At 38.7% G+C, this 24,557-nt stretch overlaps 1 protein-coding gene across 1 annotated transcript in view; it reads right to left on the minus strand.

Moving 5' to 3' along the window:
* CUNH11orf80 (chromosome unknown C11orf80 homolog) overlaps nucleotides 1-24,557 on the minus strand; it is a 97,178-nt gene that overhangs the window by 6,084 nt on the left and 66,537 nt on the right. The window contains exons 9-13 of the mRNA XM_055314973.1: nucleotides 22,410-22,560; nucleotides 19,416-19,562; nucleotides 14,787-14,905; nucleotides 14,047-14,157; nucleotides 12,174-12,272 (exon numbers count right to left, since the gene is read on the minus strand). Coding sequence (XP_055170948.1) covers nucleotides 12,174-12,272; nucleotides 14,047-14,157; nucleotides 14,787-14,905; nucleotides 19,416-19,562; nucleotides 22,410-22,560 — 627 coding nt within the window. The remainder of the gene's footprint in view (nucleotides 1-12,173; nucleotides 12,273-14,046; nucleotides 14,158-14,786; nucleotides 14,906-19,415; nucleotides 19,563-22,409; nucleotides 22,561-24,557) is intronic.

Raw genomic sequence — 24,557 nt, forward strand, 5'->3', positions numbered from 1 at the left:
TGCAAATCGTATCTGATTCAATTGTGTTGAATCCAGAATAAAGAAGTCTTATACTTCAACAATAGTGCCTGGCACCTGCAGTCTCAGGCACCAATAAAATAATAGCCTAATTAAAAATGGTTATCAGATTTGGAGACCTTTCTCCAAAGAAGAGATACAAATGGTCAATAAGCCCACAAAAGGATGCTCAACATCATTATGCATTAGGGAAATGCAAATCAAAACCGCTTTACACCTACTAGGATGGTGGTGGTAATAATAATAGTAATAAAACAAGTAAATAAAATAACAGTAATAATAGACAATACCACGAAGATGTGGAAAAACTGAAACCATTTGTTACACATTGCTGGTGGGAAAGTAAAGTGGCCAGTTTAGCAAAGAGTTTAAAAGTTCCTCAAAAGGGGGCACCCAGGTGGCTCAGCTGGTTAAGCGGCTGCCTTCAGCTGCGGTCATGATTCTGGGGTCCTGGGATTGAGCCCCGCATTAGGCGCCCTGCTCAGCGAGGAACATCCTTCTCCCTCTCCCTCTGCCTGCTGCTCCCCCTGCTTATGTGCTCTCATGCTCTGTCAAATAAATGAATGAAATCTTTTAAAAAGTTCCTCAAAAAGTTAAAACATATTGAGGCACCTGGCTGGCTCAGCTGGTAAGCTGTGTGGCTTGTGATCTCAGGGTTGTGAATTCGAGCCCCATGTTGGGTACAGAAATTACTTAAAGTCTTTTAAAAAGAGGGGCACCCCATGGCTCAGTGGTCTACTTTTGGCTTAGGTTGTGATCCTGGGGTCCTGGGATTAAATCCCACATCAGGCTCCCTACAGGGAGCCTGCTTCTCCCTTTGCCTATGTTTCTTATTTTCTCTCTCACTCATGAATAAATAAAATCTTTAAAAAAACTGAATGAGGGATCCCTGGGTGGCGCAGCAGTTTGGCGCCTGCCTTTGGCCCAGGGCGCGATCCTGGAGACCCGGGATCGAATCCCACATCGGGCTCCCGGTACATGGAGCCTGTTTCTCCCTCTGCCTATGTCTCTGCCTCTCTCTCTCTCTCTCTCTCTCTCTCTCTCTCTCTCTCTCTCTCTCTGTGTGTGACTATCATAAATAAATAAAAATTAAAAAAAAGTGAATGAAATTTTTTAAAAAATCTTTAAAAAAAGAAAAAAAGTTAAACAGTTATCATATAACCCAGCAATTCTACTATTAGCTATATAACCAAAATTACAAACATATGTCCACCCATAAGTGTTCACAGCATTATTCATAATTGCCAAAAAGTGCAAGTAACACAATGTCCATCAACTGATGAATGGATAGAAAAAATGTGGTATATCCATACAAAAGGATATTATCCAACCATAAAAAGGAATTAAGCATTGTCACATGCTACACCATGGATGAATGAACCTTTTTTTTTTTTTAACCATGGATGAATCTTGAAAACATTTTGCTTAGTGAAAGAAGTCAGACACAAACAAAAGACTACCTATTATGTGATTCTATTTACATGAAATACCCATATAGGCAAATCCATGGAGACAGAAAGCAGACTGGTGGTTGCCAGGGGATGGTAGAAAGGGGAATTGAGACTGACTACAAATAGGTACATGGTTTCTTTTTGGCATGATGGGGATATTGTGGAATTTAGTGGTGAGTGCTGCATAACACAATATACTTAAAGTCACTGAACTGTACAATTTTAAATGGTAGGGCAGCCTGGGTGGCTCAGCAGTTTAGTGCCACCTTCGGCCCAGGTCATGATCCTGGGGACCCAGGATGGAGTCCCACGTTGGGCTCCCTGCATGGAGCCTGCTTCTCTCTCTGCCATATCTCTGCCTCTCTCTTCCTGTCTCTCATGAATAAAAAAATCTTTTTTAAAAAGGTAGGTTTGAAAAAAAAATAAAATAAAAAGGTAGGTTTGGGGGCATCTAGGTGACTCAGTCGGTGAAGCATCTGCCTTCAGCTCAGGTCATGATCTCAGGGTGCTGGGATCAGAGTTCCAGGTCAGACTTGTTGCCCAATGGGGAGACTGCCTCCCTCTCTACCTCTGCTCCTCCCCCTGCTCATGCTTTCTCTCCTCCTCTTTCAAATGAATAAATCTTTTTAAAAAGTGTAGATTTTATAGTATGTGAATTGCAACTCAATAAAAAATTATCACAAATTATTTACTAAATCAAGTCTCAACTTCTAAGTACATTCCACGGAATAAAGAAGAGTAAAGATAGCCCTAGTGGTGTGGAAAAAAAAAAACAGTACTAAGAAAACTTCCAATTTTTTTCTTCTTTGAGAGAAAGCTTGACTCTTTTACTTCATTCTTGCCTGGAAAGTCTCATGTAATAGACAAATCCTTCTACTACCCTGAAGCTGGTATCACCAAGGAAATAACCCACACTCAGATATAAAGCTCTCAGCCCTAGAGGAGTTCTTGCACACCCTTCATCAGTTCCCCCAGATGAGACAACCCTATCTTCACACCTCCTGGGATTTAACACTGTGAGATATTTAATTCTGGTCTATTCCCCAAGAGAAACAATACCTTTCCTGACAAAACTACCTCCCTGTTACTGCTCCTGTTTATAGGTTTATGTTCTTAGCCGCTATGCACATCTATGACACTAGCCCTGGAGAACTGCCTAGTCTGCTCTTTCATGGCCCACTGTCCTATGTTCTCACACCCAGGCTATAAATCTCCACTCCTGGAATGGCATTTTCCTAAATATATTCTATAAACCTAAATACATATTTTCTCATTTTTTCTACTTCTCCATAAACCATTTAATAAAACCATATAACAAAAATATAATGGATGGTTTTATTCTCTATTATTCAAGAGGTCAGCTATTCTATTCTGTTTAAAAATGGAAACTGGGACTGGTCTAGAGGTAAAAGAACTTGACCTTTCATCATTGATCTTGTAGTTTTTAGCTATGCCACTGGGTGCCACTCTTGTGCCACTACCAAGTTATTTATCACTAAAAAAAACAAAACAAACAAACAAAAAAAAAACCTCACCAGAGGGAAACTAATGATCTTGAGTGCAGACAGGTTCTGCTCATGAGTGTCACCCATCTTCCCTGGGCTATATGGTGTGGAACATTCCTATACCAGTCCTATGTGGTAACAAGGTTACTAGGCTTTGATACCAAGAGAGCCTAGCCTTGCCATTTGCTGACTATGTGATTCTGAGCCAATCAGGAAAATTCTCTAACCAGTTTAGTCATCTATAAAATGGGAAACTACAACCTATTTTTTAGGATCTTTGTAGTATTAAAGTGGAAATCTTGGCACAGATTAAGGATTCAATAAATGTTCCTTTCTTCCAAGACCTATGACTACTGGATAAGACCTTGAGTTCACTAGCCATCTGCCAAATTAATTGGGCTATAAATGGCCCTGAGGCTATGAGCCATCACTATGGCAACAGAATGGGGGCAAAAGAGGTCATATCATTTCCTTATGAGTTCTCACTGTGATATCAGAAAGGCCCAAGCAAAAGGTCTTCACAGGCTGAACACTTCTGGATCCTACTCACATACATCCTAGGTCCTATGATAATGGCACATGCTTACCCTGAATCCATCCCTAGAAATCTAAAGGTGTGGATAGCTGTAGTGAATGTAGTGAGACGCCCAAAAAGGAATGTCCAAGCCTTGACCCCCAGAACCTATAAATGTGACCTCATTTGGAAAAAAGGGTCTTTTCAAAAGTAATTAAGAATCTCAAGATAAGACCATCATGGATTTAGAGTAGGCCCTAAATCCAATGACAGGTATCCTTATAAAAGAGGCAGACGGAAATCTGACAGACATAGGAAAAAAGGGCCATGTGAAGATGGAGGCACAGACTGAAGTGTTGTGGCTGTAAGTCAAGGAACATCTGGAGCCACCAGAAGTTGGAAGGGGAATGGAAGGATCCTTAGAGCCTTTGGAGGAAGCATGGTTCTCCTAAAACTTTGATTTCGGATTTCATCTGTTTTATTTTTTTAAGTAGGCTCCATGCTGGGCTTGAGATCAAGACCTCAAGTGAGATCAAGAGTCCAATGGCTAGGGCAGCCTGGGTGGGGCGGGGCTCAGCAGTTTAGCACTGCCTTCAGCCTAGGGCATGATCCTGGGGACTGGGGATTGAGTCCCACATCGGGCTCCCTGCATGGAGCCTGCTTCTCCCTCTGCCTGTGTGTCTCTGCCTCTCTCTCTGTGTCTCTCATTAATAAATAAATAAAATCTTTTTTAAAAAGTGTTAAAAAAAGAGTCCAAAGGCTAACCAACTGAGCCACCCAGGTGCTCCTGATTTCAGACTTCTAAACTCCAGAGCTGTGAGATAATAAATTTTGGTGTTTTTAAGCCTTAAAGTTTGTGGAAATTTGTTTGTTCAAGTTAGGGACAACAGCTTTCCAAGTTGCAGGGAAACCACTCTTGCTGGAATGGTGGATGCATGCTAAAGTGCTTCCTAGAAGGTACATAAAAGGTGTGGTGAAGGGAGCATTTACGGGGATTCACTCCTGTCCTCTAGCTTTTCTGACTACAAACCAGAGGAGGATAAGCAAATCGATGAGATGCTGTGATCCTTGAGTGTCTGGGCACCTAAACTTTGCCAAACAGGCAAACTAAAGTAGGAGACGGAGAAAAGTAGAAGTGCAAAAGGCCCTATTATTCTGTCAGAAACAGTGTAATTTTTTATAGCAACTTTATTGGAATATAACTTACTTACAATAAACTGCATTTATGTTTATTATGTACATTAATATGTACATTTATTATGTACAATTAAGTTTTGGCACATATACATATTTGTGAAACCATCATCCCAATCAAGATAACAAACATATCCATCACCCTCAAAAGTTTCCTCTGACCTTCATGATAATTTCCTCCAACTTTTTTAAAGATTATTTATTTATTTGAGAGAGATAGGGAGAGTGCATGAGTGGGGGAGGCGCTAAGCAGGGAGCCTGATGCTATGTGGGACTCCATCCCAGGACTCCAGGATCATCACCTGAGCTGAAGACAGACTATCAACTGACTGAGCCACCCAGGCACCCTCCCTCTAACTGTTATACTTCCCATCTTTAAGCAAACACTGATCTGTAACTAAAGATTACTTAGTATTTTGAAAATTTTTATATAAATGCAAACAGTATGTACTCGTGTATTGTAAGTGCTTTTTTCCCCTGGATGCTATCACACCTGATCCAATATTTCAAGGTTTTTCATTCAGCATGGCTACCTAGAGATTCATTCATGCTATTGTGCATATCAACAGTTCATTCCTTTTATTGCCAAGTAGTATTCCATTGAATGAACCATTTGTTTATCTATTTACCTGTGGACACTGGGTTGTTTCCAGTTTGGGGTTATACGACAGAGGTGCCATGAACATTAGTATATAAATTTTTGTGTGCACATATGCTTTCATTTCTCTTGGGTTAATACTTAGGAGTAGAATAGCTGGATCATATGACATAAATTTTTAAGAAACTGCCAAACTGGGCAGCCCTGGTGGCTCAGCGGTTTAGTGCCGCCTTCAGCCCAGGGCCTGATCCTGGAGACCCGGGATCGAGTCCCATGTCAGGCTCCCTGCACAGAGCCTGCTTCTCCCTCTGCCTGTGTCTCTGCGTCTCTCATGAATGAATAAATAAAATCTTAAAAAGAAAAGAAAAGAAACTGCCAAACTACTCTCCAGAGTTATACCGCTTTTTATTCCTACAAATAGGGTATAAGAGTTCCAGTTCGTCCACATCCTTGCCAATACCTGGTGTGGTCAGTCTTTTTATTCCAAATAGGTGTGAAATTGTGCTTCTGACTTGCATTTTCCCTAATGACTAATAAAGTTAAGCATCTTTCTTATATGTTTATTTGTTGTTTGTGTATCTTCTTTTGTGAAATGTGTTCAAATCTAGTGCCCATTTTAAAAGTTGGTTGTTTTCTTATGTTTAAGTTTTGAGAGTTTTAAAGTATTTTCAGGGGGATCCCTGGATGGCTCAGTGGTTTGGCGCCTGCCTTTGGCCCAGGGCGTGATCCTGGGGTCCCAGGATCGAGTCCCGCGTCGGGCTCCCATCATGGAGCCTGCATCTCCCTCTGCCTGTGTCTCTGCCTCTCTCTCTCTCTCTCTCTCTCTCTCTCTCTGTCTATAATAAATAAATAAATAAATAAATAAATAAATAAATCTTTTTAAAAAAGTATTTTCAATATTCTGGTAAGGTTTTATTTATTTATTTTTTTATAAATTAATTTTTATTGGTGTTCAATTTACCAACATACAGAATAACACCCAGTGCTCATCCCGTCAAGTGTCCCCCTCCGTGCCCGTCACCCATTCACCCCCACCCCCCGCCCTCCTCCCCTTCCACCACCCCTAGTTCATTTCCCAGAGTTAGAAGTCTTTATGTTCTGTGTCCCTTTCTGATATCTCCCACACATTTAGTTTTAAACTAAAAATTCAATCTCTTTAATAGACAGAACTGCCACATATATAGAGCTCTATTTCTTCTTCTCTTTAATGATTTGTTTATTTATTTGAAAGAGAGAGAGAGAGAGAGAGAGAGAGAGAGAGAGAGAGAGAGAGAGAGAGAGAACGAGCAGGAAGAAAGACAGAGGGGAAGGAAGAGAAGGAAGAGGGAGAAGCAGACTCGTCACTGAGCAGGGAGCCTGATGTGGGCTCTGGGATCATGACCTGAGTCAAAGGCAGATGCCTAACTAATGGAGCCACCCAGGCACTCCTAAAGCTATTTCTTTTTGAATGAACTTTAGTAATTTCTGTCCTTCAAGGAATTTGTCCATTTAATCTAAGTTGTCAAAATTACTGAAGTAACATTGTTCATAACTGTCTCTGATGATCTTTTTAATATCTGATGTTATTTCTCTAATTTCTGTAATAGAAAATTGTATCTTCTCTCTTTTATTCTGATTAGTCTGGCTAAATGTTTATCAATTTTATAATCTTCTCAATGAACCACCTTTAAGTTTCATTGATTTTTCCTTACTGTTCTTCTGTTTTCTTTTTTATTCTCTTCCACTCTGACTTTATTAATTTCTTCTGTTTAATTACTCTTCTTGTTCTAGTTTAAGTTGGAAGCTGAGATCATTGATTTGGGACCTTTTTCTTTCCTAACATAGGCATTTTTCCCTCTACTGCTTTAGAGACAGCTCACAGATTTTGATAACTTGCATTTCCATTTAAATTATTTTTCTAATTCTTCTTTTGATTTTGTGTTTGATCCATGGGTTATTTGTGTGTTACTTAATTTCAAAATATTTGGAATTTTCTAGATATCTTTCTGTCACTGATTTTACTTAATTCCTACTGTAGTCAAAAACATACTTTGAATGACTTGAATCCTTTTAAGTTTATTGAGATGTATTTATGGCTCAGAATAGGGTCTATCTAGTTAAATGTCCCTTTTGTACTTGAAAAGGATATTCTGCTGTGGTTGGGTGGAGTGTTTTATGGTTATCAGTTAGGTCAAGTTAATTCATTGTGTTATTTAAGACTTCCATAGAAGTCTGATTACTGATTTTCTATCTACTTGTTCTACCAATTGTTAATAGAAGTATACTGAAATCTCCAAATATAATAGGGGATTTGTCTACTTCTCCTTATAATTCCATCAGTTTTTTTCGTTTCTTTTAGAGTTCTCTCAAGGGACACCTGGGTGGCTAAGCAGTTAAGCGTCTGTCTTCAGCTCAGGATGTGACCCTGGAGTTCCGGGATCGGGATGAGTCGCACAACAGGCTCCCTGCATGGATTTTTAAAGATTTTATTTATTTATTCATGAGAGACAGAGAGAGAGAGGCAGAGACATAGGCAGAGTTGGAGAAGCAGGCTCCATGCAGGGAGCCTGATGTGGGACTCCATCCTGGGTCTCCAGGATCAGGCTCTGGGCTGAAGGCGGCACTATACCGCTGAGCCACCCGGGCTGCCCAATATAAATAAAATCTTTAAAAAAAAATAAAGTTCTCTCAAAAGTTTCATGAATGCTTGGGGCTATTATTTTCATTACATTATACTGTATTCATCATTATGAAATGACCCTCTCTATCCCTAGTAATATTCTTTGCTCTGAAATCTACTTTATAGCCTCTTCAAGTGCTTCTTTTTTTAAGCTTATTTTTAAGTAATCTCTACACCCAACATGGGGTTCAAACTTAAAATCCTGATATCAAGAGTTGCATGCTCTACCAGCTGAACCAGCCAGGTACCCTTCTTAGTGCTCTTTTGATTAGTGATATACCATGGTATATATCTTAAGCATGGTATTATCTTTTTCCATCTTTTACTTGTTGAATCTATTTCTGTCTTTATTTGTTTAATTATTTTTTTAATTGAAGTTCGATTTCCCAACATACAGTATAACACCCAGTCTTTATTTTAAAGTGGGATTCTTATAGGCAGCATATAGTTGGCTCTTGCTTTTACTTAATCTAACAATCTCTGCCTTTTCATGTAAATTGTTGTAAAGGCCCTTTACATTTAATATAACTGATATAGCTGAATTTACATATATTATCTTGCTAATTGTTTTCTATTTGTCTCATCTGTACTTTGTTCTTTCTTTTTCTGCCCTCTTTTTGATTATTTTAAAAAATAATATGCCCTCTGCCCGATAGGTATAGCCTCTCCTATTATCAACATCCCCCATCCAAATGGTACATTTGTTACAAACAACAAACCTTCATTGACACATCATTATCATTCAAAGTCCATAGTTTACATTAGAGTTTACTTAGTGTTGTATGTTCTATGGCTTTGAGCAAATGTATAATGACATGTATCCACTATTACAGAATCAGAGTAGTTTCACAGCCCTAAAAGTCCTCTGTGCTTTGTATATTAATTCCTCCTTTTCCTCTAACTCCTGGAAACCACTGAGTTTTTTTTATTGTCTCCATAGTTTTGCCTTTTCTAGAATATCATATGCTTGGAATCATTAAGTGTGTAACCTTTTCATATTGACTTCTTTTATTTAATAACATGCCTTCAAGCTTCCTCTGTGTGTTTTCATGGCTTGATAGCTCATTATTTCTTAGTGCAAAATAAAATTCCATTGTCTGGATGTGCCAAAGTTTATTTATCCATTCACCTGCTGAAGGACATCTTGGTTGCTGCCAAGTTTGGCAATTATTAAGAAAGCTGCTATAAACGTCTGTGTTCATGTTTCCATGTGAACACAAGTGTTAACTCCTTTGGATAAATACCAAGGAGCATGATTATTGATCACATGGTAAGAGTATGTTTAGTTTTTTAAGAAACTACCAAACTCTTCCAAAGTAGTTGTATCATCTTGCATTCCTATCAGCAATGAATGAGAGTTCCTATTGTTCCACATTTTTGCCAGCATTTGGTGGTGTTAGTGTTCTGGATTTTGGTCATTGATCGAGGGATCTTATTGTTTTAATTTGAATTTCTCTGATGGCATATGATGTGGAGCATCTTTTCATGTGCTTATTTGTCATCTTATGTCTTCTTTGGTGAGGTGTCTGTTAAGGTCTTGGCCTGTTTTAAATTTTTTTTTTTTATTGTGAGTTTTTGGATAGTGGTCCTTTAACCATATGTGTCTTTTGAGTTGAATACTTTTTATGACTCCATTTTATCTCCTTTCGTGGCTCAATACCTGTATTATTGTATTATTTCTGATGGTTCCTTTCATCTTTAACTTACCAGTCTACCTTCAGGTAATATTACACCACTCCACAGTATAAGTCCTTACAACAATATATTTCCACTTCTCTCCTCCTGGTTTTTGTGCTGTTGTTGTCGTCATACATTTTACTTTACCATAGCTTATAAACCTCATAATACATTATTGCTATTTTTGCTTTAAAGGGTTAATTATGTATTAAAGAGATTTAAGTAATAAATTTTATATTTATCCATGTAGTCACCATTTTCAGTACTCTTCATTCCTTTCTATAGAATCAGGTTTCCAGATGGTATCACTTTTCTTCTGTTTGAAGGACTTCCTTTACATTTCTCATCTGAATTCTTTTAATTCTTGTATGTCAGAATAAGTCCTTATTGCATTGTTTTTTTTTACTTTATTTATTTTTAATATTTATTTATTCATAAGAGAGAGAGAGAGGCAGAGGGAGAAGCAGACTCCTGGCAGGGAGCCCGATGACGGACTCTATCCCAGGACCCAGGGATCACGCCCTGAGCTAAAGGCAAATGCTCAACCACTGAGCCACCCAGGAGTGCTTCATCATTTTTCTTTTAAAGTTATTCTTGTTAGGTAAAGAATCCTAGTTTGAAGGTTTTTTCTTCAGTACTGTAAAGATGTTGCTCCATTTTCTTCTAGCTTATACTGTTTCTGATGAGAAATTTTCTGTAATCCTTATCTTTGTTTCCTTGTAAATAGCTTTCCCCAACAATTTGTTTTCAAGATTTTTTCTTTATCACTGGTTTTAACCAATTTAATTATGATGTGTCTTGGTGCAGTTTTGTTTTATGGGCTTGGTGTCTAAGATTCTTAGATCTGTGCATTTATAGATTCCATCAAATTTGGAAAAATTTCAGCCATTATTCCTCCAAATATATTTTCTGCCTCCATTTTTTCTTCAGATTCCCCAATTATACATATATTTAGGCTACCTGAAGCTGTCCGATAAGTCACAGATATTCTATGCTTTATTATCATTATTTGGAAAGAAATCTTACCCTTTTAATTAAATTTTTTTGAGAGGTAGAGATAACAAGCACATGTGCAAGCAGGGGGTGGGGAGGTAGAAGGGAGAGGGAGAGAATCTTAACCAGACTCTGCACTAAGCATGGAGCCCAATGCAGGGTTCAATCTCATGACCCTGATATCACAACCTGAGCTGAAATCAAGAGTCAGATGCTTAACTGACCAAGCTACCCAGGGGCCCCTATTATTTTTTTTAAAGGTTTTATTCATTTATTCATGAGAGACACAGAGAGAAGCAAGACATAGGCAGAGTGAGAAGCAGGCTCCCTGCAGTGAGCCCGATATGAGACTTGATCCCTGGACCCCGGGATCACATCCTGAGCCAAAGGCAGATGCTCAACCACTGAGGCACCCAGGCATCCCAATAACTATTTTAGATCTATTTCATTTCAAAGTTTTTCTATTGTTATGTGTTTCTCCTTAGGTGTCCAATGGGCCATTCATATGATCCAGTCTAATTTCCACCTCAGAGACATCATAATTTTCAGTTAGTTTTGGGTCTTTTTTTTTATACCTTCCACATATCTACTTAATATGTTCAGTCTTTCTTCTAGGACATATGGAATACAGTTATAATAATAACTCTTTTATTGTCTTTGTCTACTAATTCTATCTTCTGTGTCAGTTCTGGATCAGTTTTGATTTAATAATTTTTTTTAATTTTTATTTATTTATGATAGTCACAGAGAGAGAGGCAGAGACACAGGCAGAGGGAGAAGCAGGCTCCATGCACTGGGAGCCTGACGTGGGATTCGATCCCGGGTCTTCAGGATCGCGCCCTGGGCCAAAGGCAGGCGCCAAACTGCTGCGCCACCCAGGGATCCCTGATTCAATAATTAATCAACTGATTAAGTTTTCTCTTCACTGTGGGTTGTATAGTCCTGCTTCTCAGCATACCTGTTAATACTGATTGGATGCAAAGCACTGTGAGTATTACCTTGGTGGTTGCTGGATATTTCTAATACTTCTATAAATATTCTTGACCTTTGTTTTGTGATGCTATTGAATTACTTGGAAACAACTTGATCTATGTCTTGCTTCTGTTTTTAAGCAGAGGAGTGTTTAGTTGGCAGAGGTTTAATTTTTCTCCATTCCCAAGGCAAGTCTCTTCTTAGTATCCTACCTGATGCTCCATAAAGTACAAACCTTTCCTCTCTAGTTGATAGAAATATTTTATTCAAACCTCCAACAATCACTTTAGGTATGCATTATTCCTATTTTACTGATAAAGAAACTAAGGCTTAGAAAGATTAAATAGCTTCCACAATACCACACAACTAATTAGTGGCAGGAATGGAATTCGAGCAACATCTAGCCATGCTTTTGACCTCTGTGTAATACTATATTCTATAAAATTTTCTTAAACCACAGTCTTTCTTGCTGAAAAACTAATCTCAGATTGTGCAATCTAAAGTACCTGCACCTAAACACCCTGTATACAGAGTTCTCACACATCAATATGGAAGATTTCCACCAAAGTACTGATTAATACTTTATACTTACCTGCTTCATCTCACATGAGCAGCAGGGAAGATATCGATGCCAGGTGATCTCATGAAATGATTTATTCAGTTTGGTCCCAAACTCTTGAGTGTCAGCTGCCTAGAATGGGCCAGAGATGGAACATGCTGAATTCCAGTACTGGCAACCAAAAGGAGGGTATCCACAGGATACGAGAAGAGGATGAGACAAATAGGAAGGCAACCCACTGACATCCTTCATATATTGTATTAGGAGTTTCCTTAATTCCTATGGATACAGGAGAAGTAGAGAGTAGGTCTGGGATACTTGGCATGAGACAGGTAGTTGTAGCTCCTATGTCTTCCAATTTCTGTTACTTAAGCAAGATCTTTCACCTAAGGCCTTTGTTCTCTTATCTCTATAGGAAATATATATTCCAGAGATCCATCTGTTCATAAAGGGGTTATATAAATTTCTTTCTTCTAAAACAAGTTCCAAGAGAGCAGAGGTTCCGCTATATTCAACTAAGGCTGATATAAGAACTTTTCCTCAGAAGTCTTTTAGGGAAGAAAGGAAGAAGATAATATCATCCATAGGAATGGGTAATAACCTCTACTTTTTAGTATAGAATAACAGGATATTAGAGTTTAAGGGGACAAGAGTAATCATCTAATACAACATACTAATTATATAGATGAGAAAACTGAAATCCAAAAAGAAGAAATGACCCATCTAAGATCTCATGGCTTGTTAATACAAGTTAGGGCTGACCTTAGGAATGCGAACACAGCATTCTTATTGACCCTGTGCTATCCACATTATCCAAAAAGCTGAAGCTGTAGGATGCACTAGATTATAAAGATGTTATACTCTTAGACCTAGTAATTCCACTTATAGAGATTTACTCTGGGAAATAATTCAGAAGAGGCAAGTTATCACACAGAGGTATTAACTGCAATATTATTTATAATGGCAAAAAGAATATAAGCAACTTAAATGCCTATCATTAGGGAAATGATTCATTAAATTAGATTAAACCAGTGCAGTGGAATTAGGTAACTAATACAAATTCTAAGACAGTTGAAATGGCAGGGAAATGTCAAATTATATATGAATATAGAATATTTTGGTTACAACTATCCAACATAACTTATATGAGATAATATGCAAAAATTTTAAATTACAGTGATAAATATTAGCTATTTTAAATTTTGAATGTATCATACTATTTTTCAAGAAAAAAGTACAAAAAAAATAAAGCAAAAGATATGGAATGAATGGGTCACCCCACTGATAATACCAACTGGTCAGCACACATTCCTTAAAGGTAAGAAAGAAACTAATATTTATTCAGTACCTACCATGTGCTATGCATGTTCACACTTAGCCTTCACCCTTGTAATAACCCTCTGAAGTACTATTATTTTTTCCAATGTATAGATGAAGCTCAGAGAAATTAAGTACAGGCTTGAGTCCACATAGCCAGTAAGTAAATAAGCCAAGAATTGAACTTAGGTCTTTGATCTCAATTGTTACACTATTCCATACTGCCAAATATGTGTAATACATAAGGCTACTCAGTTACTTCCAATGTTTTCTGTCACCATGAGGTAACAAAACATTCTTCAACAGAGAACTGGGAATCACTGATCTAGTCTTAGCTCTAACTGTAACTAGCTTTGTGACCTAAAGCAAGTAGAAATTTTAGGTAACTTATTTTCTCATTTATAAAATAGTATACATATACTATCCATTCAATAAATATTTCTTAAAAGGCCACAGGCCTATACTATGTAGGATCACAGTATGAGAAAATGAAATAATGTTTCTAAAAACTCTGAACATATTCCTATGATAGGTAGTATAATATCATTAAAATTCTGGCAGTATTAAGCAGCCCCAATTTCCTACTAACTTGAAGAGTCTGGAGACAGATCTTTCGGAAGCTACTGCTGGTGCTTCCAGTCACGATACTCATGATGGAATTTACAGCCACTGAGAGTGAGGCCTGCAATTTCTGATGATCCTAAGAAATATAACAAGTAAGGAGAGATGACTGTTTATAATAATCCCAAACTGCTGGTTCAGAGAATCCCAAAGGAATTAAAGATTTCAATAGGAGCAGAATTTCAACAACTCTTCCCCCTCTATCAACAATACTTAGTGAGATCACACCATATAAAGGACAACTTTACTCTCTTAGTGTGGTTGTTATTTCCCTGAAAAGGGGGCCATATGAAGTTAAGCAATATGTTGCCAAAAGTACACAGGACAGAAGAAATCAGAAAGTCATATAGGAAGAGAAAGTGATGTTAGAAAGCATTAGGAAATGAGGGAAGAATGTAAGATTTAGTGAAGCAGTAGTTCCAGAAGTATATGTGGGAAGGGAAAATAGACAGATAAGGAAGAGGCTCATTATTAGTCATTTTTCTATATTATTTTGTCCCCATTTACTCAAATTCATCTATTAGGAGATAAGACTGGTTACATATCCTAAGTTAAAGCTTGAGTTCCTAGGCAAGAGGCAGTGTAAGGATCAGCCAAGGTGACAAAAGAGGAAGAGGCATTAAGGGAGGGCTCTTAGGCTTTGTCATATTCTCTAGTTCTTTTTTCTTAGAGACAGTAGGAGAAAACAAGTAATGAATCTCTTATTACCTTAGCCTGGTAATGTTGCTCCAAGGCCTGGTCCACAGCAACCTGGATGGAATCTTGCACTACACTGTGGCTCTCTGTGAGGATGGTACTGAGATGAGCAGTGAGCAACGTGTAGACTCCTAAGGGAAGGAAAAATATTGGTAACCTTGAATGAGAATGGCCACTTCAAGACTGCTGTTATGTGCTATGAGTCAAAGTCTCTAGGAACAAGAGGCCACTTTTGCCTATTCACAAATAATTACTTTTTTAGATGATAACAAAACCAAAACCACTAACCCAGCAACTTTCAAACCCACCAAGTTCCACTTACAAATGAAAGAAAGCTTCGAAAATTAATGTGAAGGTTGACATTATTTTTGAAGAAACAAGCAAGGGATCTTGTTTAATTCATATCAGAAACAGAGATATATACCACATACTATAAAAAATGATACTGGTGACTCTCAAAGGATAGGAGAAGGAGGAAGACGAAAAGCCTCCTGGAGAGTGTGTTTATCCATTCCTGTGTGAGCATCACTGTTGTGATGAGCCACTGTTATCATTAAGGTCTCAATCCTTTCATGTATGCTGTGATACAGAAAAAGTTAACACTCACAAAGATGACTCTGAGACTGCTTGTATAAGGTCTTTTAAAATGGGGGCTATTTCTGTAAAGTAACCATAGGCACCACTGCTCAGCAGAAAAGCTAACAGGTAAGAGTGATAGGCAAAATATGTCATCTAACAATAGGCTAGCACTGATGACCCAGAGGCAACAGACATAGGAAGACAATTTCACTTTATACTTGAGAAAATATTTTTCTTTCTTTTTTTTTTTAAAGGTTTTATTTATTTATTCATGAGAGATACAGAGAGAGAGAGGCAGAGACACAGGCAGAGGGAAAGGCTCCCGTGCAGGCTCCCGTGCAGGGAGCCTGATGTGGGACTCGATCCCGGGACTCCAGTATCATGCCCTGCACCGAAGGCAGGCGCTCAACTGCTGAGCCACCCAGGGATCCCAAGAAAATATTTAATTAACTCTTCCTTTTTCAGTGTTTTTTTCTATTCTCTCCTGCATAGTCTGTTCAAAGGCACTATGGTGAAGCAGCCTACAGCTGGCTGGTTTTCTCAGGGCTGCATTAAAAATGCAAACCAGAAGGTACCTTTTCTACCCCAAGGCACCATGATGCTTTCCCAGAAAGGAATGTAAAATGTGGTCTACTCAAAGGGGTCTGAAGAACATAGATTCTAGAGTGAATTCTACCACTTATTGGTGACCAAGTCCCCTCACTTTTCTCACTTCAAAACTAAAATTGGCTTTATACCACCTGTTCTAACAGGCATGTCATGCAGACAAACTGAGATAGTATCTATGAAGTGTTTTGAAATGTATATTGCAATATTCGAAGGGAAAATATCACTATTGCTATGATGCTATCATATGGATTACCGTTTTCTATAGTCTGGTGCTAAGAATAGCTTCAAGAAATCAGTTAGACCCCTTTAGAAAGCAGACATTTAATTAAAAAGCTACAAGTTTGTTCCCCTAAAACTGCTGATACTACCAGATGCCTTTAACGTTGTAGCAAAATAATGAGTTAATCATAGAAAAGTTACCATGACAAGGTGGGCAGGAGGCCAGTTAAGCGATTTTTTTAAGACACATGGAAACAGACTGTAGTTCTGCACAATCTGTTTCCTAAAAGTAGCTCTAGAGAAAGCTTTCAAGGATATGAGAAAGGATAAGGGAAAAAAAGATAAAATTACTGTATCTCTAACCATATATTTATATCTACCTACCTTTACCATACATCCTTTTTCAAAGGCTAGTCCTAAACTACCAGATGTGTAAGGAAATTTGAAAAGATACAGAGAATGAGGGTGCATGGGTGGCTCAATTGGTAGAGTGGTTGGCTCTTGATTTTGGCTCAGGTCATGATCTTGGGGGTTCTGGATCAAGCCCAGCATCATTGTCACTGGGCTGTATTCTCAGTGGGGAGGCTGTTTTAGGGTTTTTTTCTCTCTCTCTGCCTCTCCCCCTGTGTTCCCTCCCCCACTCTTTCTCAAATAAATAAACCTTTTTTTAAAAGTTAGTATGTTTTTTTTTTAATTTTTATTTATTTATGATAGTCACACACACAGAGAGAGAGAGAGAGAGGCAGAGACATAGGCAGAGGGAGAAGCAGGCTCCATGCACCCAGAGCCCGACGTGGGATTCGATCCCGGGTCTCCAGGATCGCGCCCTGGGCCAAAGGCAGGCACCAAACCTCTGCGCTAAAAGGGACTAAAAGTTAGTATGTTTTTTAATGCAGTGATGAACTTCTATTTAGTCCAATATTGAGTGTCATTACCTGAAATGCTATAGGGTCAAACCAAACAGATGTATAAACTATCACAGTACTACAAAAATGACAGAAAATACTTTTTTTTTTTTTTTAGGAATTGGGAGTTCTTTAGGTGTGTTCAATAGGAATCAGAAAATGGTGTCAGACTTTATGTCATCCTAGGGAAGACTGAACGTGGTAATTCCCTCTAGCAGACCTCAAAAAACCCCCAAAACCAAAACCAAAAAACAACCAACAAAAAAGCCCTGCCGAAAGATAGTATATCTTAAGTCTTAAGAGGGTCTTTAGACTTGGAAGGGACTTTGTAGCATCTAGTCTAACAATTTCATGTTAAATATATGAAAAAGGAAGATCAGATGATGTTTGTGACTTGTTTCCCAAAAATCACCAAGGAATTTGGTAGCAGAACTAAAATTAAACCCAGCTTTGTTGACTCCACCCTAAAGTCATTTCCACTATACTAAGAGGCTTCTCTTATCAGCCTCTGTCCACTTGAGTGCAGGCCAAGTAACAACCCTAGGCATCCTCATTTTGTCCTCCCTGATGGAAGCCTCATTAGTTTGGGTCTCTTCTTCTTCTCTCTCTCTCTCTTTTTTAAGATTTTATTTATTCATGAGAGACACAGAGAGAAACAGGCAGAGACATAGGCAGAGGGAGAAGCAGGCTCCCTGTGGGGAGCCTGATGTGGAACTCGATCCCAGGACCCTGGGATTACAACCTAAGCCAAAGGTAGACAGATGCTCAACCACTGAACCACCGAGATGCCCCAGTTTGGGTCTCTCCTATGCTCCCATTCTATGGCCTTGATGAATGGAACAGCGGAGCAACAGCCAACAACAGCTCTTCAAATAAAGAGTTGTAAGCCAGAGCCCAGGAAAGCAGTGCGCTTCTTGCTTAAACAATATATAATACTGGGAAAAGACTGGAGAAGCATAGAAGAAAGGCAGTAGGAAGAACTCCACAGCTGACAACAGTTTGTTCAATAAATAGCTGGCACCAGTCAACATGAGCTCTTCTGATCTGGGGATATAAGCTGTCTCATTTCTCTCATGATTCAGTAGGAGCAGGCCACACCAAACAGCACTGGAATGGCTGGAGAGTAGAGTCCCAAGAAAAAACACTGGCTCACAGAGAAAGAACACAGGAATATATCAGAAGCATCAAAAGGGAGGCTTATGAGCCTTTCTTTAGATATTTGTAAGCTCCACTTCTTGTTACTTACTTCCCTCTAAGTTTAGGAGGGCACTGAGAAACACTTAAATTTGGGGTACCTGAGTGGCTCAGTCAGTTAAGTGTTTACCTTCAGTCCAGATCATGATCCCAGGGATGGCACCCTGGGATGCAGCCCTGGAATGGAGCTCTGTATTGGGTTCCCTGCTCATCAGGGAGTCTGCTTCTCCATCTGCCCCTCTCCTCCCTGCTCTCTCTCAAATAGATAAATAAAATCTTAAAAAAAAGAAACACTTAAATTTATATCTCAGGGCTTATTGGATTAAAATGCACAAGCCAAATCCTGCTCATACTCAGTGTTTTTCAAACTTTACTATATTTATAAATTACCTGAGAATCTTGCTAAAAAATGCAGATTCTTGAGCCATACCATATTTTTACATTATAACAAAATACTGAGTTAATCCTTGACTCAGCACATTTTCAAATACTGCAGATGATTCTGACTCATGGACGGGCCACTAAACAGAACCTTTTTGATAACAAGTTATCTTAAGCAAGGACCATTTCCAGAGGTTTATGAGGCAATCACATAAAGTCATTCACACCAATATACTCCCATACCTCCTTATATTGTAGTTGAGATGCTGCATCAAGGCCAAGTAAGGCCAATAACATTTCTTGATTCCACCTGGAAAAGCAATAATGTGGTGGACAGTTCTCAAGCCTGAGCTTTAAAAACGTACTGATATCTGAGTCTTGCCTCAGGCCAAGGAAATCATTATCCCTGGGGGTGAGGTCTGAGCATTTCTTAGAAGTTCCCCAGGTATATATCATGCAGCTAAGGTTGAGAACCACTCATCTGAAGTAACAGACTGTAGAGAGCATTATAGGAAGTATCCACTGATATCTGGCCAATTAAATCTGGGAATGTTATCATTTAAGTGATGTTTCAAGATACAAACCTTTTCCATAGAGCATATCATTTGTTTAACTTATTTAAGTAAGGTTTTTCATTAAAATTCATTATTCTACAGAAATATATGTAATTCAGATTATGTGCATCATATATAGTCTCCCTTTCTTTACTCTCTTAACATTTAAGCACACCCAAATTAGCAGCCCCTATACCTACTCCATAGTTCTGTTTGCTGGACTGGAAATCCGCTCTGAAAATCCACAAAGAGAAAAAGCAGCAGAGTTTGTCCCTGGGAGTCCAAATTCTGAGACTGATCTCTCTCACTGGATTCCACCTGATAACTCACATCTGGAAGCACCAAATCTAGAGGACAAGATATTACACTGTAGTCTAAGATAAGTAAAGCCCTCAGAATGATAAGTGAATAAAGAACCTATGCCTCAAACAAAGAAGGATGTGAGACAGATTGAAATTTGAACACTCCCTTCTCCTCCTGAACCTGTTTGTCTATCCATATGATGGAAGCAAATAATAGCGACTCACAGAAGGAACATAAAAATAACAACTGGGTGTGCAAAATGCAAACCAAACAGCACTCCTTAGAATTTACTGGGAAACATTAATACATGTATTCATTTCTCATACAACTTTCTAAGATAGCTATCGCTAGTAAGAGGCAAGAGGTCAGCGGTGCCTGGGTGACTCAGTCAGTTAGGCCTTTGGCTCAGGTCCTGATCCCAGCGTCCTGGGATTGAGCCCCCATTGGGCTCCCTGCTTAGCGGGGAGCCTGTTTCTTCTTCTCCCTCTGTCCCTCCCCCTGGTTGTGCTCTCCCTGTTATCTCTTTCAAATAAATAAACAAAATCTTTAAATTAAACAAAAGGCAAGAGGTCAGAGTCAAGTTTGAGTAATGATAAGGACAACAGCTAATTTGTATTAAATGCTTACTACATGACACTTACTGTGTTAAACTCTTCACATGAACTATCTAAACATTTAGACTTCACAACAGCACTATGTCATAGGACCTATTCTTAGGTCACTTTACAGATAAGAGGTACAAATAGGTTAAATACATTGTCCGACATGATGGAACTGATTTTAGACTCAAAGTCTGCATTCTTAACCACATTACTATGTTATATTTGTATTCCCAAGTAATCTGATGCCCTATAGTCACTTTTTAGCACCTTGATCCTTTAGAATACAATAATGATAGTCCTAAATTCCACCCAGATCCAAATGGAGAATATCTCCATGTGGATTCTGGTTCTGTCCTTGAGAGTAATGAGGGAGGGAAGGAGATGAAGGGACATTTTCTATATTACTTATTTCCAAAGTTAACTGAGCAAGTTCAGGCATCACAAATTGGCAAAAAATGAAGGGAACTGACAAAGCATAAAAATAAAAATGAATGAGAAAAGGAAACATAAAAAAAAAAAGAAAAGGAAACAGAGAGCCTTAGAGTAGAGATTCAAAAATTCTAATGGCAGGACATCCTACCTGTTAAGATCAGGCATTCTTTCTTCCCCAAAAAACTCACTTCTATAGACCCTATTCATTGATTTTAGGGGGGGGGGGATCTATCTCCTGGATCTGAATGCCCGTTTCCCTCCCCAAGTTAGGGAAGTTCTCAGCTATGATTTGTTCAAATACACTTTCTGGTCCTCTGTCCCTTTCGGAGCCCTCTGGAACCCCAATTAAAGGTAGATTTTTCCTTCTGAGGCTGTCATTTATTTACCTTAGCCTTTCCTCATGGTCTTTTAATTGTTTTTCTCTTTTTTCCTCAGCTTCCTTCCTTGCCATCAACTTGTCTTCTATGTCACTCACTCTTTCTTCTACTTAATTAACCCTCATCGTTAGGACTCCAGTTTGGAGTCATTTAATTGATTTTTCATTTTAGCCTGATTAGATCTAAATTCTGCAGTCATGAAGTCTCTTAAATCCTTTATGCTTTTTTCCAGAGCCACCAGTAGCTTTATAATTGTGCTTCTGAACTGGCTTTCTGACATCGAATTGTAATCCAAATTCTGTAACTCTGTGAGAGAGTACTGTTTCTGATTCTTTCTTTTGTGTGGGTTCTTTCTAATCATTTTGCTCAGTGCAGAGTGGCTAAAAATGAGTTGTACTTGTTAGAAGCACAAACTCTTCTCTCTGTAGTGTTCTAGCTGTTCTCTCTTTAAATCTCAGGCCGAATTCATAGGTTTTCAGGATGATTTGAAAGTTATCTAGGTAAGTTGGTGGGGACAGGTGACTTGGGGACCCAGCTCTTCCACCATCTTGCTCCACCCCCTACAGACCCTATTCAAAGACACCCTCCTTTATTGCACACTCTGTAACAACTACCAACTCAATAAAAAAAAAAAAAATCCTTACTCTGAGGCTTCCTTCTCAGAGAAGATTCTATCATTCTCCCTGATATACTTCTCCATCCCAGGAGGTCTCAGTCTTCTCATACCAGTCACAGCTCTAGAATGCCTCTTCCTCACTGGTCACTTTCCTCAGGATCCAGTTTACCAGACTACCTTCTAAATTTCAAAGGATTCTAGCTAATGGTCATCAAGCTCAAGACTGTAAACCTCCTAAATATCACCTCATGGTTTCATATTCCTACTTTCCTGTTTTACTTTTCGGTTCAGTCCAACTCTCAGCATGATTCAAAGTTAATGTGGTTAGGCTTTACATGAAAACTACAGCTAGTTTCCTAGGTTCATTACTACATGGTTTATACCCCTGCTTTGTATTTATATGGTGTTTTAATCTTTTAAAGTAATTTTATGTGCATTTTTATGTCATTAGGAGATACTTCTCTTCCACAGTATTTCAATGATGTTAGTAACCCTTCTAAAACCCCAGAGTGACAGATTAAGATACGACAGAAACCTTCTGAACAAGTTCTTACAAGATAAAGTTTTCTACTTGACTATATCAAGAGGTCCAGGAAGAGAGGAGGCTTTGGGAAGTGAGAGGAAAACCAGCATAAATATGTAATGCCAAAATACTTAGGCTCTAACGCAGCTTTGCCTATTGACCTGTTGTGGACTTCATACCAGCAGCCCCCAACCTAAGTCCCCAACCTACCAGCAGCCCCCAACCTAAGCCATCGGATCACCATGTCCCATTTTTTTTGTACACCTGCTATTTATATTTCCTTGCATTTCTCTGATATTCTCCAGGTTTCTTTATTCCTGTGAAAAGAGAGGGAAATATACCTCTATCCAAGCTGAGATCCAAATTGGGCACCATACACAAGTGGTATTTCTTCCAGTCAATGAAATAACAGATATCTTTGAAGACAGTAGTATTTGGCTGCTCCTGACTTGGCAGTATCAGAGGCAGACCTGAAGGTCCATACAGAAATATGTATAGTTGCTAAAGAAAAGTATTAGATTTTAGTTTTTTATGACTATGTATTCATTTGCATAAAACAAACATAACACTGACCTGGTTCACACTCCTAGAAATAAACTAGGGTGCTAGAGGATTATATATTAAGCCTTTCCACATTGAATATAGGTGTGAGGCACCAGAGATAGATCCACTAGAATCCCTAGAAATTTATTTTATTGTTTTTTAATTTTTTATTTTTAAGATTATATTTTTTATTTATTCAGAGAGAGAGAGAGGCAGAGTCACAGGCAGAGGGAGAAGCAGGCTCCATGCAGGGAGCCCAATGTGGGACCCGATCCCGGGTCTCCAAGATCACACCCCGGGCTGCAGGAGGTGCTAAACCACTGTGCCACCGGGGCTGCCCTCCCTAGAAATTTAATCTGGGTTTAGGTGTGTGTTACAGGTATAGTATTGGTACAATTAGTTTATTTTTTCATCCTACTCATTTCATCATAGGTTTTTTGTGGTACTACAGACTAAACACTGTACTAAGTTCAGAGGACACAAAGATGAATATTAGATTTAATATCTACCTTCAAGTTATCATATTTATAGTATTGGAGATATATATATATAAATTAGTAAAATATGGCATGATACATGCTAGAAGTATATACAAAGAAATATCTTTCAGGAAGTATTTGAGTGTATTCAGATAAAGAAGGAAATTCCTTGTCCTGGGACAACTGGGTGGCTCAGCGGTTGAGCATCTGCCTTTGACTCAGGGCTCGGGTCTCACATTGGGCTCCTGTGGAGAGCCTGCTTCTCCATCTGCCTGTGTCTTTGCTTCTCTCTGTCTCTCATGAATAAATAAATAAATAAAAATCTTAAAAAAAATAATTAAAAAGAAGATAAATTCCTTATCTTCCCTAAGCATTTTCTCTAACCAAGACCAAGGGGGTCAGGCCTCTAAAATGCTTTCCTTCTCTTGATTTCACTACAACCCTCGCTCGCCCTTTAACCCAGGGTTTCTCCACCATAGCACTACTGGCACTTTGGGCCAGATAATTTTTTATTGTAGGGGCTGTCCTGTGCACTGTAGGATGGTAAGCAGTATCCCTGGCCTCTACCCACTAGGTGCCAGTAGCACCCCGAGTCATGACAGTCAAAAATGTTCCCCCAATATTCCCAAATGTCCTCTCGGGCCAAAATTATCCAGTTAAGAATACTTAACCCTTTTTATCCCCTGAACCAAGGCTAAAGAAACAAGAAATATATTTTCCTTTATCTTTTTTTTTGTTTCATCCTCTTTTTATAGGGTAAACATGAGGAATGCCTGGGTGGCTCAGTGGTTAAGCATCTGCCTTCAGCCCAGGGTGTGATCCTAGAGTCCCGGGATTGAGTCCCACATCAGGCTCCCCACATGAGCCTACTTCTTTCTCTGCCTATGTCTCTGCCTGCCTCTCTCTCTCTCTCTCTCACTCTCTCTCTCTCTCTCTCGACTAAATAAATAAATAAATAAATAAATAAATAAATAAATAAATAAAATCTTTTTAAAAATTGGGTAAACATGAAGTATTAAGTGTGAAGATTAAAATCCTTACCCAGTAGGTACTGGGTAAGTCACAGCAGGAAAAGGGAGACAGTACCCATAAATGAAGTCTCTATCACAAACCTAAGACATTTACACAGGGGCTAAGGCCAATACATTTACTGTTTAGAGCCAAAGGAGCTTTGATGCACTGCAAACTCAGGAAGAGTGGGGTGTTTGAAGAGTTAAAATGTGTGAATGTCTTTTAATTGTGTTGTTGAAACTATTACATATAAATACTGGTATGGTTATGTTTAGCCTACCATCTTGTTAAGCATTTTGCATTTATTTGTTCCTTATATTTCCCTCTTTTCTATTTTTGGGTTTCTATTTTGGACTGGGTGTTTTTTACAATTCCATCTTATCCCCTTTCTGGACTTCTTAGTTACAATTCTTTGTTGTATTAACTTAGGGATTGCTTTAGGCTTTATAGTATAAA

The sequence above is a fragment of the Nyctereutes procyonoides genome, unplaced genomic scaffold (genome assembly GCF_905146905.1).
Source record: "Nyctereutes procyonoides isolate TBG_1078 unplaced genomic scaffold, NYPRO_anot_genome, whole genome shotgun sequence".
Taxonomy (NCBI): Eukaryota; Metazoa; Chordata; class Mammalia; order Carnivora; family Canidae; genus Nyctereutes; species Nyctereutes procyonoides.